Below are 17,949 nucleotides of genomic sequence, written 5' to 3'. Positions count from 1 at the left end.
TACTAAATGAATAATGATCTTTATCGAAATACATACAAAAGAAAATTGAGTATTAAACTTTCTGCCAAGTCTCTAGAAAATTGAAATATTTCAATATATTTTAAATAAATATATCGAAATTTAACTCTAAGATTACAAACATGACCTATCCAAATTCCAAAATCACACCTCTGAACAGCCTCTATGTGTGATGATGCAACTATTCAAGGCTCTCTTCACTTGGAGATGAGCAAGTTGAGTACAGGGAAGCAATTGTAGACTCATCTAAGAATTTCATTAGTCTATGTGATAATAATCTTGAAAGAAACCAGAAACAGTAAAGGTACCATGAGCTCCATGATAGGTTCCTGAGAACAGATCCGTCTGGGTCTTTGTGGGACAGATATCCCCATAAAATCGGTTGCCTTTAAATTTCAGACAAGCCCTCCCCTCTTTTTTCTTTTTTTCTACAAAATCTGTAAGGGGTTCGATTTAGTAGGACTGTGCTGCAAGGAGTATGTTTGTAGCCACGTTAATGTCGTTTCTGGCCTGCATGAGTGCTTGCCTTGCAGAATTTCTGTCAAAGCCCATCGACACAAGTGTAGCAATGGAGTCCGCATGTGGTTCTATAGTAGAAGCAAGAGGAGCAGTAGAAGGATAATTTGCCTGAACTCAAAGCAAGGAAATTAAGTTATTGCATGTTTGAAAACAAGGATAGAAAGCATTAGTACATGGGTTAGTAATTCCTCTTTGTTTTTTTTTTTTTTTTTTTGATAGGTGTTGGGTTAGTGGTTAGCAACTGAAGTTGGGTTCAAGAGGGTTTGAACCTAGGACGTGGGCTCAACACTCCACGCGTCTTACCACTTAGCTGAAGTTGGCACTTCAGTGAGTTAGTAATTCTTATTTTTTATTTTTATTTTTTAAATAAGTGTAGAATTTTATTGAGTGAATTTCATAAGTCTGTATTTTTAGAATCTTCGGTCTAAACTTGATACTTGCATAGTGTACTTGAAAAACTATAAAATTTTAAAGTCTCAGCGTTAAGATTCTTCATACATTGCATTTTCAAAATTTCAAGGAATACTAAAAGATGGTTGGAAACCATACAGGCAAAGGTCCCATAAAAATTCTTGTTTTTATTCAGTTTGTGGCGCTCGGGACGATCCTAATGTTAGATCAACTTATTCGTAGAGGTTTCTATGGAGAAAACTTCAGCACGATGTGCACATGTGAAGAGGAGGCGATCAATCATGTTATTTTCATTGCAAAGTGGCATCTTAGATTGGGGCATACTTCATGCGGTCGTACAGGGTGTGCGGTTACTTTCCCCTATCAGGTAAGAGCACTGATCAAGTCCTGGCTGTTGATTGGCTTCGCTTTTTCGAATTCTAAGAGGTTACTCTGGAGTCTTAATCCCCTTTGGTGTTTGTTGGGGGATTTAGAGAGAGAAATAATTAAGTTTTCTAAGGAAAATATCTTCTTGAGCAAGACATTATCATCTCCATTTTAGGCTTTTTACTCTATTGGTGTAAGGTATTCAAGGGAGTTTTCTTTGAGGCATTGAAGGAAGGTGAGATTGGATTTGTTGTATTGATGGTTCGTAGTCATTGATGTTTTAGGTTGTATCTTGTTTGGTAATCTCAACTGGCTTGCTCTTTTCTTTTAATAAAATTTTATTTATTTGTCAAAAAAAAAAACATACGGGCATGGATTAAAATAAGGCAGGGCCAGTCTATATGATAAAGCAGTTCTCACGATAAAATTAAGTTGTGCACATGTCGTGAGATATACATGATCTGAGACTGTAATTAGTTGTGCAAAATATAAACATTTATTTACAACACTTGCCTCCACTTCACGACTCCTGTAAGAAGGTGCATTGCCTATAATATTCCCACTCGATGCCGTAGATGATGAACCTCCCGCAGAAGGCCAATGCAGCCGCGAAAAGAGTGAGGTGACAAACTCTGGGAACTGCAGTTATTATATGCACAATCACAAATTGTCAAGGAAAATAATACTTTGATCTAGCAAATTGTAAAGTACACATCTAGTTGTAAAAGAATGTTAGAGAACTATTCTGCGTGAAAACAACTTATCAACACATCAACCACACTTTGAACCGAGCAAATAACAACTAATCATACTTGAGCTTTAGTTTACACTGGTTTCATAGAATAATCATTTTAATGACACCACATTGAAAATGCTATATTGCACACTCCTTATGGGTCCACTTGGTGGGCCTACGCACTAAAAACTAACATGATTGATTAACCATTTGATTTTGAATATTTTCATCATGGGCCATGCCCATGGCAAAACATTGGGTTTCACATCCAATAAATGGACAGACACAAACTTCCACTAAACTCCCAAATTTAATATTAAAATTCAACGGTGAAAAATAACTTTTTAAAAAAATATATATATACCAGAGTTCTTAGAATTTTGTCCTCTACAACCCTGTAGCATTGGATCACGTTTTTAGTAAGGCCAATCTTACCAATTGGTTAATTAGGATCCAAAAGAGGATAACTGTAACATTCCCTTGAAATGTTCCCACCATAATTCATCATACAATAGCTCATGGATCTTTTTTTCATGAAAAATACTCCATGGGGAAAAAAGATTACAAAGTTGTGATGCTAACTTGAAACATGCATGCTCAAAAAGGAAAGAAGAATCAGGAAGTAACCTTCATCCTTCGGATGCCAAAAACATTCATGCGATATAGTGAACCAGCGAGACCACCACAAATGCCTGGAAGGATTGATCTTTTCCAGGATGATAGAAGAAGCTGCAAGATAGAAACACGAGTTAGATTATCAAATAAACAAATTATTCTGTTAATGCCTGATCTTTCAAATTTTCACTTTTGTTCTTCCTGTGCAGGTCTCTTTGACCTCCTTGGTTTATATATTTTACATAATTTGACTTTTCTCTTTTAATTATACTGTCACCAAAAACAAAAAAAACAAAAAAATAGAATCTACGAAAAAACACAAGAGAAATCATGAACTAGTTCTAGAATTAGAAGTTACCTGAAGACCGGCTATATATATGAAGGACTTATCAGAGAAGCGAATGCCAAATATGCGAAACCTTGTTGAAACTGGAATGTCAAAGTAGAAAGGTACAAATGAAGAAAATATAAGACCATAAGGTCCAGATGCTAGTACATTTAAGGTGGGATCTGCATAAACAAAATGAATCTTGATTACCATCATAGCCACCGAAAACCTTCAAAATATGTAGGGATGCAAATTACACAAACTAGGAATTTATAAATAAATTATTTTGATTCAGAAAATAATAATAATAAGCAAGAGCTACCAAGAATTTATTGAAGGTGCCACCTTGTTGAGGTGGTAAAGTCGGTATGGTAATACCACAGACCTGGGGATCAAAAGCCCCCTTCACACTTAAGTTATTGGGAAAAAAAAACAGAACAAAGAAACCATAGCAAAATAAATCATTAGACATGCAACTACGAGAGAAAAGAAAACGTAGTCATGTAAATCTTGTAGATTTTGATGAAAAGCTAGTCATGGAATCAAATTTTCACATATTCTTACAATTATTTTGAAATATTTCCATTTCCATTGGACGATACAAGATATTCAACTGTTACTTTCTTCCTTTTTATATGTGTTTATGGGGAAATTACTATTTATTTCATGAAATGTTGTGCAACTTCCTAAAAGAAGACATAGTTTACCACCTACAAATAAATTTCCTACACGCGTTCCCCTTATCAGTGGCTTTCCTGTATAGAAGCCTCTGTGTTTTCTAAATTTTTAGATGTTAACCTTCATCCTTCAAGTAGTTAACAGTCTGTTCTAAATAAAATCTACGGAACATAGACAATGCATGGGGGCCTTGATTACTGGTTTTAAATTAATATCCATATCATATATTATAATTAAATTCCAAAGCTTAGATCATTGCCTCAGTTAGGCTACCCTTCACATGCACCAAAGGGCATGAAGGGTAATCAACTAGAGACCTTGAATCCTTTATTGATGCTATAAACAACCAACTTAGTCCCAAATAAATGGAGTCATACAACAATGGTTGACTGAAATTACAAAATCTGATCCCAAGCCACCCACAAATCTATTTCTGACTGGTCCCAATTTACTAATAAAGAAACCCTCTTGGTCTTCAAGTAGATCAATCCCCAAAACTTCATTTGCTAGCCACTAACCCTATACCATCAGAAAAAAAAAAAAAAAAAAAAAAAGGTATAGAAAACCATTTGCCAATTGATTCCGGGTCCACATTAAGGATTTTAACACTTTTTACAACCAAAAAACTGTATAGTATCAAAGAGACAGGAACTTATCAACAGAGAGAGAGAGAGAGAATGTCTTTAAGTAGTGTTAAGCAGATTAAAGTAAGTGCATCCAGAAGAAATTATAAGGGCATCACTTGAAATTATAATAGAAAAATGTATACCTTTAAGGAGAGCCAAAGCAAGGACCTCTAACAATGATGAAATGATCATAGAGAACAAGATAAAGACCTGAACAATCAAAAAGAGGGGTGTAAAGTTAAGAACCATGGCAAGGACTAGTACGGCCAAACATTATAAGAATAAGTACGGTTTCAAATCATCAAAACATCATGGAGACATGGATTTTTATTTTTTTTCCCCCTCAATAGATAAATGTTAGTAATGAAAATTTTCTGTTATTAACTAATTATAGTAAGATAACACAATTAAGAGGTGGTCCTTGAAGGTACCAACAAAAAAAGTCTAAAGTGGTGGAAGAAATATAACAAGCACCTTGAGCTGCAAAATTCAAGTATTGGCACAACAAAAATCCCTCGTCTATCCATAAGATTGTTGGTAAGGGCATATGGTCCTAGCCACAGTATTAAATTTTGATAAATCGCAAAATAAATTATTCAATTTAACCAACAGTTTCCTTTTGTATTTATTTTGACGAAAATCACCAATTCATTATGTGAAATATTTCAGTTAATACTGAAATTTCAACCGAAATCATCAAATTTTAGGTATAAAAGGCAAGGTTTCAGTGGAAATATTTCAGTCAAAGCAAACTTCGACAAAAATATTCCTTTTCAAAAACAATATTCTAAATAAAGAAATGTATATATAAAATGAAAGTTATAAATTGCATGTAGGAAGGACTTATAGATTACACATAATCATCATCATCATGATCATCATCATCATCATCATCATCATCTTCAACATCATCATAATCATAATCATAATAGTGATAGATCTGACAAGAAAGATCCAAGACCGATCTTCAAGAAGTTTGCAAAATCAGGACAAAGAAAAACGGGTTTTATATTTACCGACCACCGAAGTAAAGAAAAGGATCCTAAAATCTTCTTGTCTACTTCGAACCTCTACTCAGTAAAGTCTGAGGCTTATTCATGATAGTATGAACCGAGAACCTAAGGAAGTACAAGCATAGCGAAAAACCGTTGAATGAGAACAGTTAGCACAAGGACAGTAACGACAGAGAGTAAAGGTCAGTAAACCCTCACCTAGGTATGATAAACAACTTTGTATGAGAGACCCAGCATAATAAGACAGAGAATTTATTGTGAACTATACACTCTAGGTATCAAATCCATGGCATTAATTAAGATATCTCCAAATGCGTATCAATTCAAAGCTGGAGGTGACATTCCCTGACTCACCCACCCCCCAAACAATGAATTATACCAACTCAGTATTTAATGCACTGAAACACTACTAATCCAACTCGAATATTAACATTAATGAGGAGAGGGCACGAAACTCAAGAGTAAAGTCAGCAGCCCCCAGTCAGCTCATATCCTACCTGGTACTATACCAGATCAATTATGTGGTGATACATGTCTTTTTGTTTCAATTATAAAAGACCCTCTCAAAGACCTAAAGAGTTTTGAGAAATTTCAGACTAAGGATACACACTCAACTTTACTATCTACAAATATGTTATTCATCATCTTCCCCAATCTTTCATTACTTATTTCCTCAAATCCTAATTTAATCTTTATAGGACTTTTGGCAAGCACCACACCGTGGCCTCATCCTTCTCACATTCTATCCTTCTACCGACCTAGGAGCTGCAAAGGAACAAAGGAGAACTAGATCATCATAGACAGAAGGAAGAGACTGTTAGATCAAGACCAAGCTCATCCTCAAGAGATGGATCACATCTTGAAGAGTGGAAGCCCGAAAATCTCTACACAATAATCATAATCATTCAACAACAACATGATCATGATCATAATGATAATCATACAACAACATAATCGTAATCATAATCATAATCATAATCATAATCATACAACAACAATAATAATAATGACTAATAAAAAATTGTATAAAATATTTATCCATTAGTATAAATGAATTTTGATAATCTATATTAACTTATTTTGACTTATTCCAAGAATGTTACAACGTTCGTATAAACACACACAATCATCCCTAGTTTAGTTAGTTGAATATATTTAGTAAATTATTCATACATATTTAGAAAATAAAAATATAATGATGTGTGAATGTAGCACTAAATATCGTCATCATTAAGTAAGTATTTTACATATTAAGATGTGGGTTATTAGCGTTACATTATAATTCTCATTTTCATCTAGAATATCGTTGTTTTTCATAGTTGGGCTCTTAAATACTTGTGTGTATATGTAGTAGAACGTTGTTGATCTTCATTTCCATACTCCATGTGGTTGTTTATTTTTATTTTTATTTTATCAATAAAAATGCTTTTATTAACGAGGGAGGTCAAGGAGACCTAAAACCCCAAAGGTAAACAAAGAGAACCAAAGGCAATTAAATTTAAAAAAAAAAAAAAAAAAACAGCAAAACCAACACCTCCACAAGGCTATCGGCTACCTATACAATTACAAACCCAGTCCCACCTCCCCAAGAAGAAATGAACCCTTCTCACTTCAACGTACACCAAGCTCCAATGAAAGAAGAGGCCCAGGATTTCAATATTCATGTTGTGGACTGCACTCTTATTCTCGAAAACTCTATTATTTCTTTCACGCCACAAGCTCCAACAAATGGCAAAAGGAAGAAGGAACCGTAGCTTCCTCTTGAAGACTTGAAAGCCTAAATCCCAATGAGACTAGCCTTGAAAAACACCCCAAGGGAACTTGGGCATGCACCACATCGCACCGATTAGAAAAAAGAAGTGGGACCAAACCCTATGAGCATACTTGCAGTGGAGAAAGATATGATTCACCGATTCCCCATCCGACTTACATAAGCTGCAAAAGTTTACCGAGATGATCCCCCTTTTCATAAGATTGTCCACGGTTAGTAACTTGCCTTGAACTCCCACCCAGACAAAGAAAGCTATCCTAGACGGAATATAAAGTCTCCAAACCTCTCTATACGGAAAGGTTCCAATCAGATTTAGTAACATAGAGTAGAAAGATTTAACCAAGAACACGTTTTTATTTTCTAGTCTCCAAACACTAACATCCTCCCCACCACAAATCTACCACGCAACTCACCAAGGTCTCTCAGAAGACTAAGGAAATCCTCAATCTCCCAATCATTAAGCAATCTTCTAAAACCCAAGTCCCAACATGAACCATCCACGGAGCGGTCCAAAAAATCAACCACGTGCCTCTCTTTCTTCAAAGAGATAGAGAACAAACTTGGAAACTGAACTTTAAAACTATTTGGACCACACCACACATCCTCCCAAAAACGAACTGAGGAGTCATCCCCTACCTTGAAGGAAATGTTACCTTGGAATGAAGGAAGGACCTTTTGTACCCCTTTCCAGACTCCAGAGCCATAAGCTATAGACACCCTACCACACTCCCAGCCAAAAGATTTCTCACCAAACTTTGCCGCAATCACCTTTCTCCAAAGACTATTCTTCTCTTGCTCAAACCTCCATAACCATTTCCCAAGAAGCGGCTTATTCATAAATTTCAGGTTTTTAATCCCTAGACCCCCATGCTTCTTGGGCCGACATATACCACTCCAACTAACCAAATGAAACTTCTTCTAGCCCGTCGTATCATGCCACAAGAAATCCCTGACCAATTTGTTTAACTTGAGCTCCCCACTAGCAAGCATATTAAAAAGAAAAAATATAATGGGATACTAGATAAAGTGCTCTTGATCAAAGTAAGCTTACACCCTTTCGACAAGTAACGAGCTTTCCACGAAGAAAACCTCCTGCCCATTTTTTCCAAGACTAGTTCCCACAAAGATTTGCAATTGTAAGAAACCCCCAAGGGTAAACCCCAGTAAAACGAAGGGAAAGCCCCCGCCTCACACCCCAAATTAGCTTCGAGATAGTCTAGGTCCTCTACATCTCCGACAGCAAAAATATTGTTTTTTCTAGAATCAACGGAATTCCATAAAAAGCCTCAAAACACACCAAAATATCACTCAACGCCCGAATTTGTTGAATGGGAGCATCCAACAAAAACACAGAATCATCTACAAATTGAAGAAACGGTACCATCGAACTATCTTCCGACACCCTAAACCCCAATATATCCCTATTATCCATTGCTTTAATGACCATCCGACCCAAAGCTTCGATCACAATGATGAAAAAGAAAGGAGACAAAGGAAGTTTATTCAATATTTACATCCTTTTCACAACATTTTCATCATGAAAATCGTATTTTCCACATTGATAAAAATATTTTCATTTCCAGACCAATCAAAATTGACACTAAAATCCAAATTGAATACCTTGGTCCTACTTGGAAATGAATATGCACTTCCAACTTCTTATTTGGGAGAATTATACTTTCTTTATGCAAGAGTAATGGGGAATCAGTAAATCATCTTCTTTACTCTTTGATTTCCTATGAAATTCGGGCTCATTTCCTGTCTCTTCTAAACATCTCATGTTTTTCAAATTCCATTTATGTTTTATTTTATGGATGACATCATTTAGGTTTCTCCTTTGTGTCTTCGAAAAGGATCATGCGGGTCATAAACCCCTTCGTCATGTATTGGGGCATCTAGAGGGAGAGGAATGGTCCGGTATTTCAAAAGTGTCAACATAGTTCAGAAGACAATCATTTTTTATTATGGGCTTCTCTTTCACTTTTGGAGAAAATTTTTCAAGGAGTTGTCTTTGAATGTTTCCTTTCGAGATGGGATTTTACACGTAATATTAGATATCCTAATTAATGTCGGTCTCTTTTTCCTTGATATATCATTTTTCTGATTTTGTTTGTTGTATTTTCCTTTTGTTTTTGGATTGCTCATCTCAGCCCTTTTTGTTTTAATAATATTCAATTTATAGAAAAGCTTTCCACCCCTTGTTGAATAAGATTGTTGCTCCAAATATCATTCTAGTACCGAAGGTGAAACATAATTTCTTGCTGGTAAACTCAATTTCTATTGAAATGCATTAACATGGGATATATGTTTCTGTATTAAGGAGTGTCGAAATGATATCGTGCCCTTTTTTTTATACCTTCTCATTTAGTGAATATCTTAGTGATATGCATAGCATAAATCAATACAGTCCAATACATTATATAGTATATCATCCTATTTACAACCAAAGGCTTTAAATGCCTCATAGGTGACTTTAGTAATGGCCATAAGTTTATTCTAAGTAGACTACCACTTGGGACAAGATCACTTGTTGTTTAGCCACGCCCTAAACTTGCCTTAAGTCATCCATTAAAAATGATGCCCCTAAAATGATACAAGATTCTTGTGTATTCATCAAACACATATTCCCTCTTTTTTTATCTATGTCATCAAACACTCTTTTATTGAGCCTTTAGTAGAGCCTCAGGCACTTGGAGAATTGTGCTTGATTGAACAAACTGTGAGCAGAGAAACCTGCAGTTGAAAACAAAATTTAATTCAACTATTTTAGGAAACAAACCAGATGCGAGATTCCAAAGCAGGTGAGGAACCGGGAGTAGTAGCTAAGAAGGATCCAGCAACTAAAGACTCACCATTATTATAAAATGCATTCGTAATATCAGAAAATACTCTAGTTGTGCTCTAATATTTGTGATGTAGGACAAACTAGGTTTAACAATTCTAATGTTGCTCTACTTTGGACATGGTAGTGGAAAGGCTAATTAGGTAGTGAAAAAGAAAAAAAAACATTATAGAAAAGGGTTTCAAGAAAAGGTTTTGGACTGAAAAAGTTTTTATTGGGCATTATAAAGGTTTCACTAGGGCCAATTGGATATGTAAATACAAAGTTTCGCAATTACGATACTTTGCAGTAAGTTGTTGTAATTAGGTTTAGGGATATAAAATAGGGTTAGGTTCGCTAGAGCGAAGGTTTGAAGGTTGTAGATTGGGGTATAGATTTCAAATCTTAGATTTGGAAGAGTTTCAATAGGTTTTAGATGAACTAGGATAAGTTTGGGAGATTTATTGTGGACTAAGAAGGGTTTGGATGGATTAATCTTTCACAAAAAAAAATATCATAAAAGATTGATTGAGAAGAAGATAGAGGTCAAAAAAAGGATTAAAGAGAAAAAGATGATAAATTTACCTTGGAATCACACCAAGGGGTTCTTGGTATCACACCAAGACGGCCTCACACCATATCCAATCACAGGAGAAACCTCAAAAAGAGAGCTGTAAAAAAAATATATTCCAAAACCTGTTAAAAATCAATTACAATAGTCATATATATAAACTCTCATATATTAGACTCAAAACCCTAATCCTAACAAGACAAAAATATTATCGCTTTTGATCTTGAGAAGCCAATACCGTGTAAAACCGATATGAATAATTTGGCCATAACTTTCTCAAACTCATCAAAATTGCAAAATCTTAGACTCATTGGATAGGTAACCGAATAAACTTTCAAATGACACAAGAAACAACCTAATATGACAAGTTTTGACCCCTCACAATAAGGCCTAAAGAAAAATGATGTAAATAGTACTTAGACTCTAACCAAACTCCTAAAATAATCAAAAGACAACCCAAAACTCAAAACAATTAATCTAAAACTAATGCCAACACAATAAAAAGTGATAAAAAAAATAACTATGGACTCAAACAAGTGGCAACATAAATAATTATAAAAGTTCCACTGGAAACCGTGATTGTTGGCTTGATTTGCGTTCCGCATTATTTTGCCAATGATACTATGAACCATTTCTTTTTTTCTTTTATGTTGGAAAAGGAAGTGTTTCCACTAACCTTTCTACATACAGATTGTTTTCACTAAACAGATGCCCTTTAACAAAATTCTCGTCGTTGCAAGTGAAGAAAAGGCGGTTGGTCTAGAGGTCCGCCTTGGTCAGAATCATTAGAATGCCGTCCTTTAGAACTTTTGCAATCTGTGAAAAGGTTATTTAATATAAAGGCTTCTAGTATATTAAGGGATTATTTAGAGTGGATCCTAATGAAATCAGTAACCTTTCACAGATCCTAATGAAGTGTTTCCACTAACCTTTCTACATACAGATTGTTTTCACTAAACAGATGCCCTTTAACAAAATTCTCGTCGTTGCAAGTGAAGAAAACGCGGTTGGTCTAGAATGCCGTCCTTTAGAACTTTTGCAATCTGTGAAAAGGTTATTTAATATAAAGGCTTCAAGTATATTAAGGGGTTATTTAGAGTGGATCCTAATGAAATCAGTATTAACCTATTCTTGGATACCCTTCTTGACTTTGTCAAGTGTTATGGTTTGTCAAGCAATAGTCTCAACATGTATTAACTTCGTCCTTTTGTTACTCCATTCTTGTTAATTTCATTTAAGATGAAATCATACATTTATTCAGCATTAAAGATAGATTAAAAAAAAGACATTCAAAGCTACAGGACCACAAATAATACAGCAAAATGAAAATGGGTGGAAACATAAACTTTTGAGTTCATCATCACAAGATGTTCAAGCATAAATCTAATCTTTTAACTAGTCAAAGGGAGAAGTTTAATATTGTTTGATTGCTTACTGAATATTTATTGGATCCTATTTGTCTCTCAAATACCCTGAAGTAGTAGAGTAAATATAGTCCAAACATCAGTTCTGGTGTAGATGAAAAGGCAAACAGTGATGCAATTAACCTCCAAAGGTTAAGGCTCTTGAAAATATCCTGCCATAACAAAGAAAAAGATTTGTTTGAATCATTCAATCTAATTATAATTTAAAGATTTCAACAAAAAAAAAAAAAAGATCTAGGAATCTATCATGGAAATTTTTCACCATATTTGACTTCAAAATGACCAAGATTAGCGTGGGGTTTCGTAACTTGCCCTACAAGAGTTCCAATGCAACCAACTAATAAAATAGTCATAGCATATTATGGTACCATGCTCCAGCCATCAGTATCCACAAAGCAAGATTTCCACTCTATGATGTATCAGTTGAAATAAATTGAGGACATGGATTATTTTTGTGAAAAAATTATTGAGTGCATGGTATTAAATATCAACACAACTAAAAGAATACTGAAAAAAATTCCATTTCATAAGGGCCCAGAAAAAAAAAATTCATCATTAGAATATGTCATTCCTACAAATTGTTTACGAATCTCTCGTGAAAAATTGTCCACCATCTTTGACTTTTTTCCTTTTTCGATAGGACACCATATTTGATTTAAAACTGCCAAGATTAGCATGGTTTTTATTACCTTGTCCGACAAGAGCTTCAATGGAACCAAGTAATAAAATAGTCGTAGCAAATTATTGTAAAATATGCTCCAACCTCCAGCCATAGGTATGAACAAGGCCAGATTTCCCTTATAGTGTCTCAAATGAAATAAATTGAGGAAGTGGATTGATCTTTGAAAACAAAATATTCTGTGCAAGGTATTAAATATTAACATTATCAATATATATATATATATTGGGACGGTTCATAGGACAATGATTGTGACAACATCTATGACAAAGGTTTTTTTCTTATATGGGTTAGAAATTTCGGAATGGGCTGAGTTTTGGTGAGGGTGATCTCCTCGCCATAGATATCATCCTCACCAAAAATCAGCTCTTTCCGAAACTTCTAACCCCATCAAAAGTGGTTTACAAAAAAATTGACGGTCCACGATTCTTCAACTTGTAACTTGTGAGGATAATCTCCTCACCAAAAATCAGTCCATTCCGAAACTTCTAATCCCATCAAAAGTGATTTACAAAAAATCATTGCCATAGATTTGGTCACAATTATTGTCCCATGAACCACCCCCTATATATATATGGGAGCCGTTCAGCATCAGTCAAAAAAATAGACGTTTTACCCTACGAAATGGAGCCGTTCGATCAGAAGCAATCCAACGGACGAGATGGTTTAAAATAAAAAAAACGTGCTCAATCTAACGATTGAGATATATTTTACGTTTAAGTTAAAAATTATCACATGTTTTACAAAGCCATCTTTTCAGTTTTATATATTTAGTGCTACCTCCCTCACAACTTAAAACCCAAAAGAGTGAACAGAAAGTTCTGTTCTCTCTTCTCCTTATCTCTAGTTTGGCTCAAAGAACCCTAACAAAAGCTCTCTTCTCTCTGCGTGATTTTTCTCTGTAAACCCTAAGGAAAGCTCAACGGCAGGTAAGCTCTCTTCTCTCTGCGTGATTTTTCTCTGTAAACCCTAAGGAAAGCTCAACGGCAGGTAAGCTCTCTTCTCTCTCTCTCAATTTTCTCTCTTCTTCTTCTTCTTTTTTTTGGCTTAAAGAACTCTAAAAACAGCAATGGAGCCATTCGATCGGACGCAATCCAATGGACGAGATGAAGCTCAACGGCAAGTAAGCTCTCTTCTCTCTCTCTCTCTCTCTCTCTCTCTCTCTCTCGATTTTCTCTCTTCTCCTCTTTTTTGGCTCAAAGAACTCTAACAATGGCAATGGAGCCGTTTGATCAGACACAATCCTACGGATGAGATGGTTTAAAATATAAAAAATAAGTGTTTCACTTAGGATTCACATAGAAAAATCACGAAGAGAGAAGAGAGCTTTCATTAAGGTTCTTTGAGCCAAACTAGAGAGAAGGAGAAGAGAGAACAGAACTCTCTATTCACTCTTTTGGGTTTTAAGTTGCGAGGGAGGTGGTACTAAATATATAAAACTTAAAGGACGGCATTGTAAAACGTGTGATAATTTTTAACTTAAACGTAAAATAGATCGAGCACGTTTTTTATTTTAAACCATCTCATCCGTTGGATTGCGTATGATTGAACGGCTCCATTTCATAGGGTAAAACGTCTGTTTTTTTTACTGATGCCGAACGGCTCCCTATATATATATGAGAAGCGTTCGGAGGCCCCAAAGAGAACCAAACATTGTGCCAAACATTTTTCAAAATATGGGTTAGAAGTTTTGGAATGGGCTGATTTTTTGGGAGGATGATCTCACAAATAATCAGCCTAATCCGAATCTTCTAACCCATATTTTGAAAAAATGTTTGGCTCTCTTTAGGGTCTCCGAACGCTCCCCTATATATATACTGAAAAAAATCCATTTTCCATTTCATCAAGGCCCAAAAAAATACCATTAGAATATTTCTATTCTCACAAAATGTTTTTAATTTTATGTTAGAAAATAATATGTAAATAATAGTTATGACTGAAGTATAAATCTCAATAAATTGGGTATAGATAAGATATGTAATGGGAATACATACAAATTTCAATAATTACTGTATATGACTCCAATAAGTACAATCTAGTTTTGTAATTAAACAAAATTGTGCAGTTATACTACACTATCATTACCCTTAAATACAGTGTTACTCTTAAAGTCTAATGAGCAGAAACTTGTCAGAATTTAGCCAACTTGATCTTGTGTTTCCAGCTTCTAAGTTATGAGTGTGCTTTATGCTTATTTAATCATTTTTTTTTTTTTAAATTTAATGTATGTCTCCTATTCTTTTTTCAATTATTTATGTACTATTTTCTGAACATTGAGGACCATGTCTTCAGAACCACTAAACTCAGAGACCCTCATTGTTAAAAACCTGATCGTTCCTCTCTCTCCAGATCTCCCAAATAAAAAGAAAGGGCGGAGACACCATAATAAGTTACCTTGTTCGAGAAAATTTTAGTACAGGAACTACTCTAAGAAGCTTTTAACCTTCACCCTAACATCCAAAATAAAGAGGACAATAGCCCCCACAAAAGGACAACGAAGGAGTTAGTCCACAATATTTACCACTACTTTACACATGAAGAACATGCTAGCTATCTTGAAGTCTTCATTAATGATGTCACCATAAGGAGTTTATCTAAAATGGCAATCTAGGCAAAGAATGCAAAGCTTAGAGGGAATGAGGGAGCCCTACAGCCACAATTCCAAATGCTTCTTTTAGGAGTTCGGATTAAGGAAAGGAAACCCTTTCCTCCCTTCAGCTTTATCTTGTTGGTAAAAAAATTGACAAGACTCACAGCGGCAATTTTATTAAGGGGGTCAATCTAAGGCAATGTGAGATTAAATATTAAAGAGAATGGAGAAATGATTTGTATTTTTGTGGAAAGGGTAGATTTTTTTTGGAGGGGGGGGGGGGGGGGGGATAATTTTACTTAGTAGCTTGCAAAAATCCTAAGTACCAACTTATTTCTTTTCCATAATTGAATGTTCCAAACTCCAACTTATATTACTCACTATGTCGAAAGGATAAAAAGGGAATTTTATGGAAAGGACTAGTGGTCTAGGAATTAGACGTAAAGGAAAGGGTACTTTTTAAATGAAGTAAATTCACTATGATTGTCAATACTCTTTTGAGACTACAAAACCCAACATATTATGTTCATATTCATTGTTCAACCTCTATTGCTAACCATATCGAAAAGGATAGTAAGGGTGATTTTATGGAGGTCTAGGAGTTATACTTCTAAAGGTAATGAATAAAGCTATATTAGGTGGATGGCTTTGGAGGTTGAGGAAGCAGGGAATCTTTTGTGAAGGTTTATGGAAATCAAATTTGGAAATTTCAGCAAGTAAAGTGATGAAGGGGTCTCCTCTTGTGGGTTTGGTGTTAAGTTGGGAATTTCTGAAGTCTTTTGAGGGCTTATAGAAAAATATCTAGTTCCAACATAGAATCAACAATAATGATTGGAAAGTAGTGCATCTTCCCAATCTATTTGATAAAAAATGATAGAGAAAAGACCACAAAGCTAATTCTAAGTTTTGTCTTTCTTTGCAGCACCATACCATTTTATGCCTTGATTTGGAAAAATCCTATTCATTTGTCACAGTATTAATAGGCTCAAAATTGTTTCTAATATGTGTTTAATGTCAAGGAGAGTAAGAAACCAATCACTTGTTTCTTCATCGTAACTTCTCTAGCAGTATGAAACATGAGTTCTTCAGAAATTTTTTAATGCAATGGGTGGGTTACGTTCAAGTGCATCATAAGAATCCTTCAAAACTGGTCTATTGTGGAGCAATCAGAAATCAGTTAACCTTCGGATCCCTCAACATATTTGGGATTGGGACTCGTTTGTTTTTTATAAGCAAGCAAGTTAGTGGTTTGTTACTAATTTCATATCCTTGAAAAGGCCGAGATAGAGTTCAAATTGGGGGAACAAAACCAATTATAATTATCCCATAAGGAACAAATCAACCAACAAATAAAGTACAATACACCTCAATAGATCCACAAACCAACTAGGAAATCAGGAAAAAAGCTAAATTATCTGATTCAACCAATACCCACTTGACCAAAAACAAAGTAAGTTCCAATTACACATCAAGAAACAGAAACAATCAACATCTTGAAGAAACTTCAAAGAGTTCCAATCTCCATTAAAGTTATCCACACATCAATATAGAAAAAATCCCACTTTAGATTCATGTAATATATGATAAATATTGCATCTAAAATCATTTTTAAAAAAGATAAAATCAGAAAAATCTTTAGAAAGGAAAAGGAAATCAACTGCACCTGATAGGATAAACCAAGTGTGGAAGAACGGCCTTGAATCCCAACGAAGATCGTGAGTAGGGCACTCGCAATAACAAATGTTCTTGTGACAGGAGCATTGTCTGTGAGTACAAAATGGAATAATTAATAAAATTTGATGAAAAAAAGTCTACAATAATGGGTTTTTTCTAATTGTTTATGGGGAAATACGTACGGAAACCAGATGGGCCACCGTTCATCTTCAAGTGGTGAAGGAAGCTATTATCAACCTCCTTCGCCTCCTTTGAAAAATCACACACACACACACACAGCGAGAGAGAGCGAGAGACTTCTTTCCAAGACTACAGGTTGAAATGGGAGAAGTATAAATTGTAGAGAGATTTACATTTACCACAATCTGTTACAATTTTATCACAAAAGACTCCCTTACTTTATCAAGTTTATGACTCTAACAAGCCTTACTTACGAATCAGGCTAGCGTGACAAATTTCGTAAGATTTCAAATCTTACTAAGGGCTAAGGTTGTTGGGTCCACGTGGATTATGAAATGGATAATTCGACACCGCAGATTTCTATATTTCATAGAAAAAATCATATTAAAATAATAATTATAAAAAATAAAAATAAAAATTTCCCGACAAACCTAATTGTTGAATTTTTATTATAAAAATACCTTTCAAATTCTGATAATCCCAAGGGAACCTTGAAACCTCACTTTATCAAGTTCTATACCTAACAAATCCTGGAGTGGAATCCACATCATAAATTTTTAATTTTTTTGCATTTAATTTGTTACTTAACCTATCTTGAAGTAAATTCTAACCACATTAATTTGTGGCATTCAAAAACATAATCTGCCGTACAACATTATAAAGGACAAAATTCTAAAAATTTAAAAAAAAATTAATTTTCACCATTAAATTTTAATTTTAAATTTGAGACTTTAATATCAATCCATTTTCAACATTCACTATCAAGATCAAACATATTTTTTTTTCTTTTAATTTTTTCAGTGGACTCTAAGTTTTTACACACAATCTAGAAGTCTATGTCGTTAGATTATTAATTTGATTGTCCATGCTGGCCCACTAATTCTTAGTAAGATTTGAAATCTTATTAAATTAGTCATGATAGCATGATT

General features: G+C 34.6%; 1 protein-coding gene across 2 annotated transcripts; it reads right to left on the bottom strand.

Annotated features, from left to right (window-relative positions):
* Nucleotides 1–73: 73 nt before the first annotated feature.
* Nucleotides 74–17,380, bottom strand: LOC147384317 (rhomboid-like protein 20). Of its 2 annotated transcripts, none has more exons than XM_086426906.1 (8): nucleotides 17,023–17,380; nucleotides 16,830–16,930; nucleotides 11,909–12,049; nucleotides 4,441–4,507; nucleotides 3,024–3,094; nucleotides 2,678–2,779; nucleotides 1,828–1,953; nucleotides 74–645 (listed from the first exon to the last, which is right to left on the bottom strand). In XM_086426906.1, the coding sequence occupies exons 1-8, from the start codon at nucleotides 17,045–17,047 to the stop codon at nucleotides 472–474; spliced, it is 807 nt and encodes a 268-aa protein (XP_086283032.1). In that variant the 5' UTR covers nucleotides 17,048–17,380; the 3' UTR covers nucleotides 74–471. The 2 variants fall into 2 exon arrangements, with proteins under 2 accessions (XP_086283032.1, XP_086283031.1); XM_086426905.1 differs by having other exon boundaries at nucleotides 3,024–3,175; nucleotides 17,023–17,371.
* Between the last annotated feature and the right edge of the window lie 569 nt (nucleotides 17,381–17,949).

Source organism: Akebia trifoliata, chromosome 15 (assembly GCF_017979445.1).
Source record: "Akebia trifoliata isolate Shusen 1 chromosome 15, ASM1797944v1, whole genome shotgun sequence".
In the NCBI taxonomy this organism is placed as follows: domain Eukaryota; kingdom Viridiplantae; phylum Streptophyta; class Magnoliopsida; order Ranunculales; family Lardizabalaceae; genus Akebia; species Akebia trifoliata.
This window is presented reverse-complemented; position numbering and strand designations above follow the sequence as displayed.

What these genes read in the sequence shown, in the direction of transcription:
- LOC147384317 (XM_086426905.1), bottom strand. Translation starts at nt 17,047, where the DNA reads ATGAACGGTGGCCCATCTGGTTTCC. An exon ending in TATATATAGCCGGTCTTCAG is followed by an intron (nt 2,780 to 3,023) that starts GTAACTTCTAAT and finishes TCTATCTTGCAG; the next exon opens with CTTCTTCTATCATCCTGGAA. An exon ending in TTGGCATCCGAAGGATGAAG is followed by an intron (nt 1,954 to 2,677) that starts GTTACTTCCTGA and finishes TAATAACTGCAG; the next exon opens with TTCCCAGAGTTTGTCACCTC.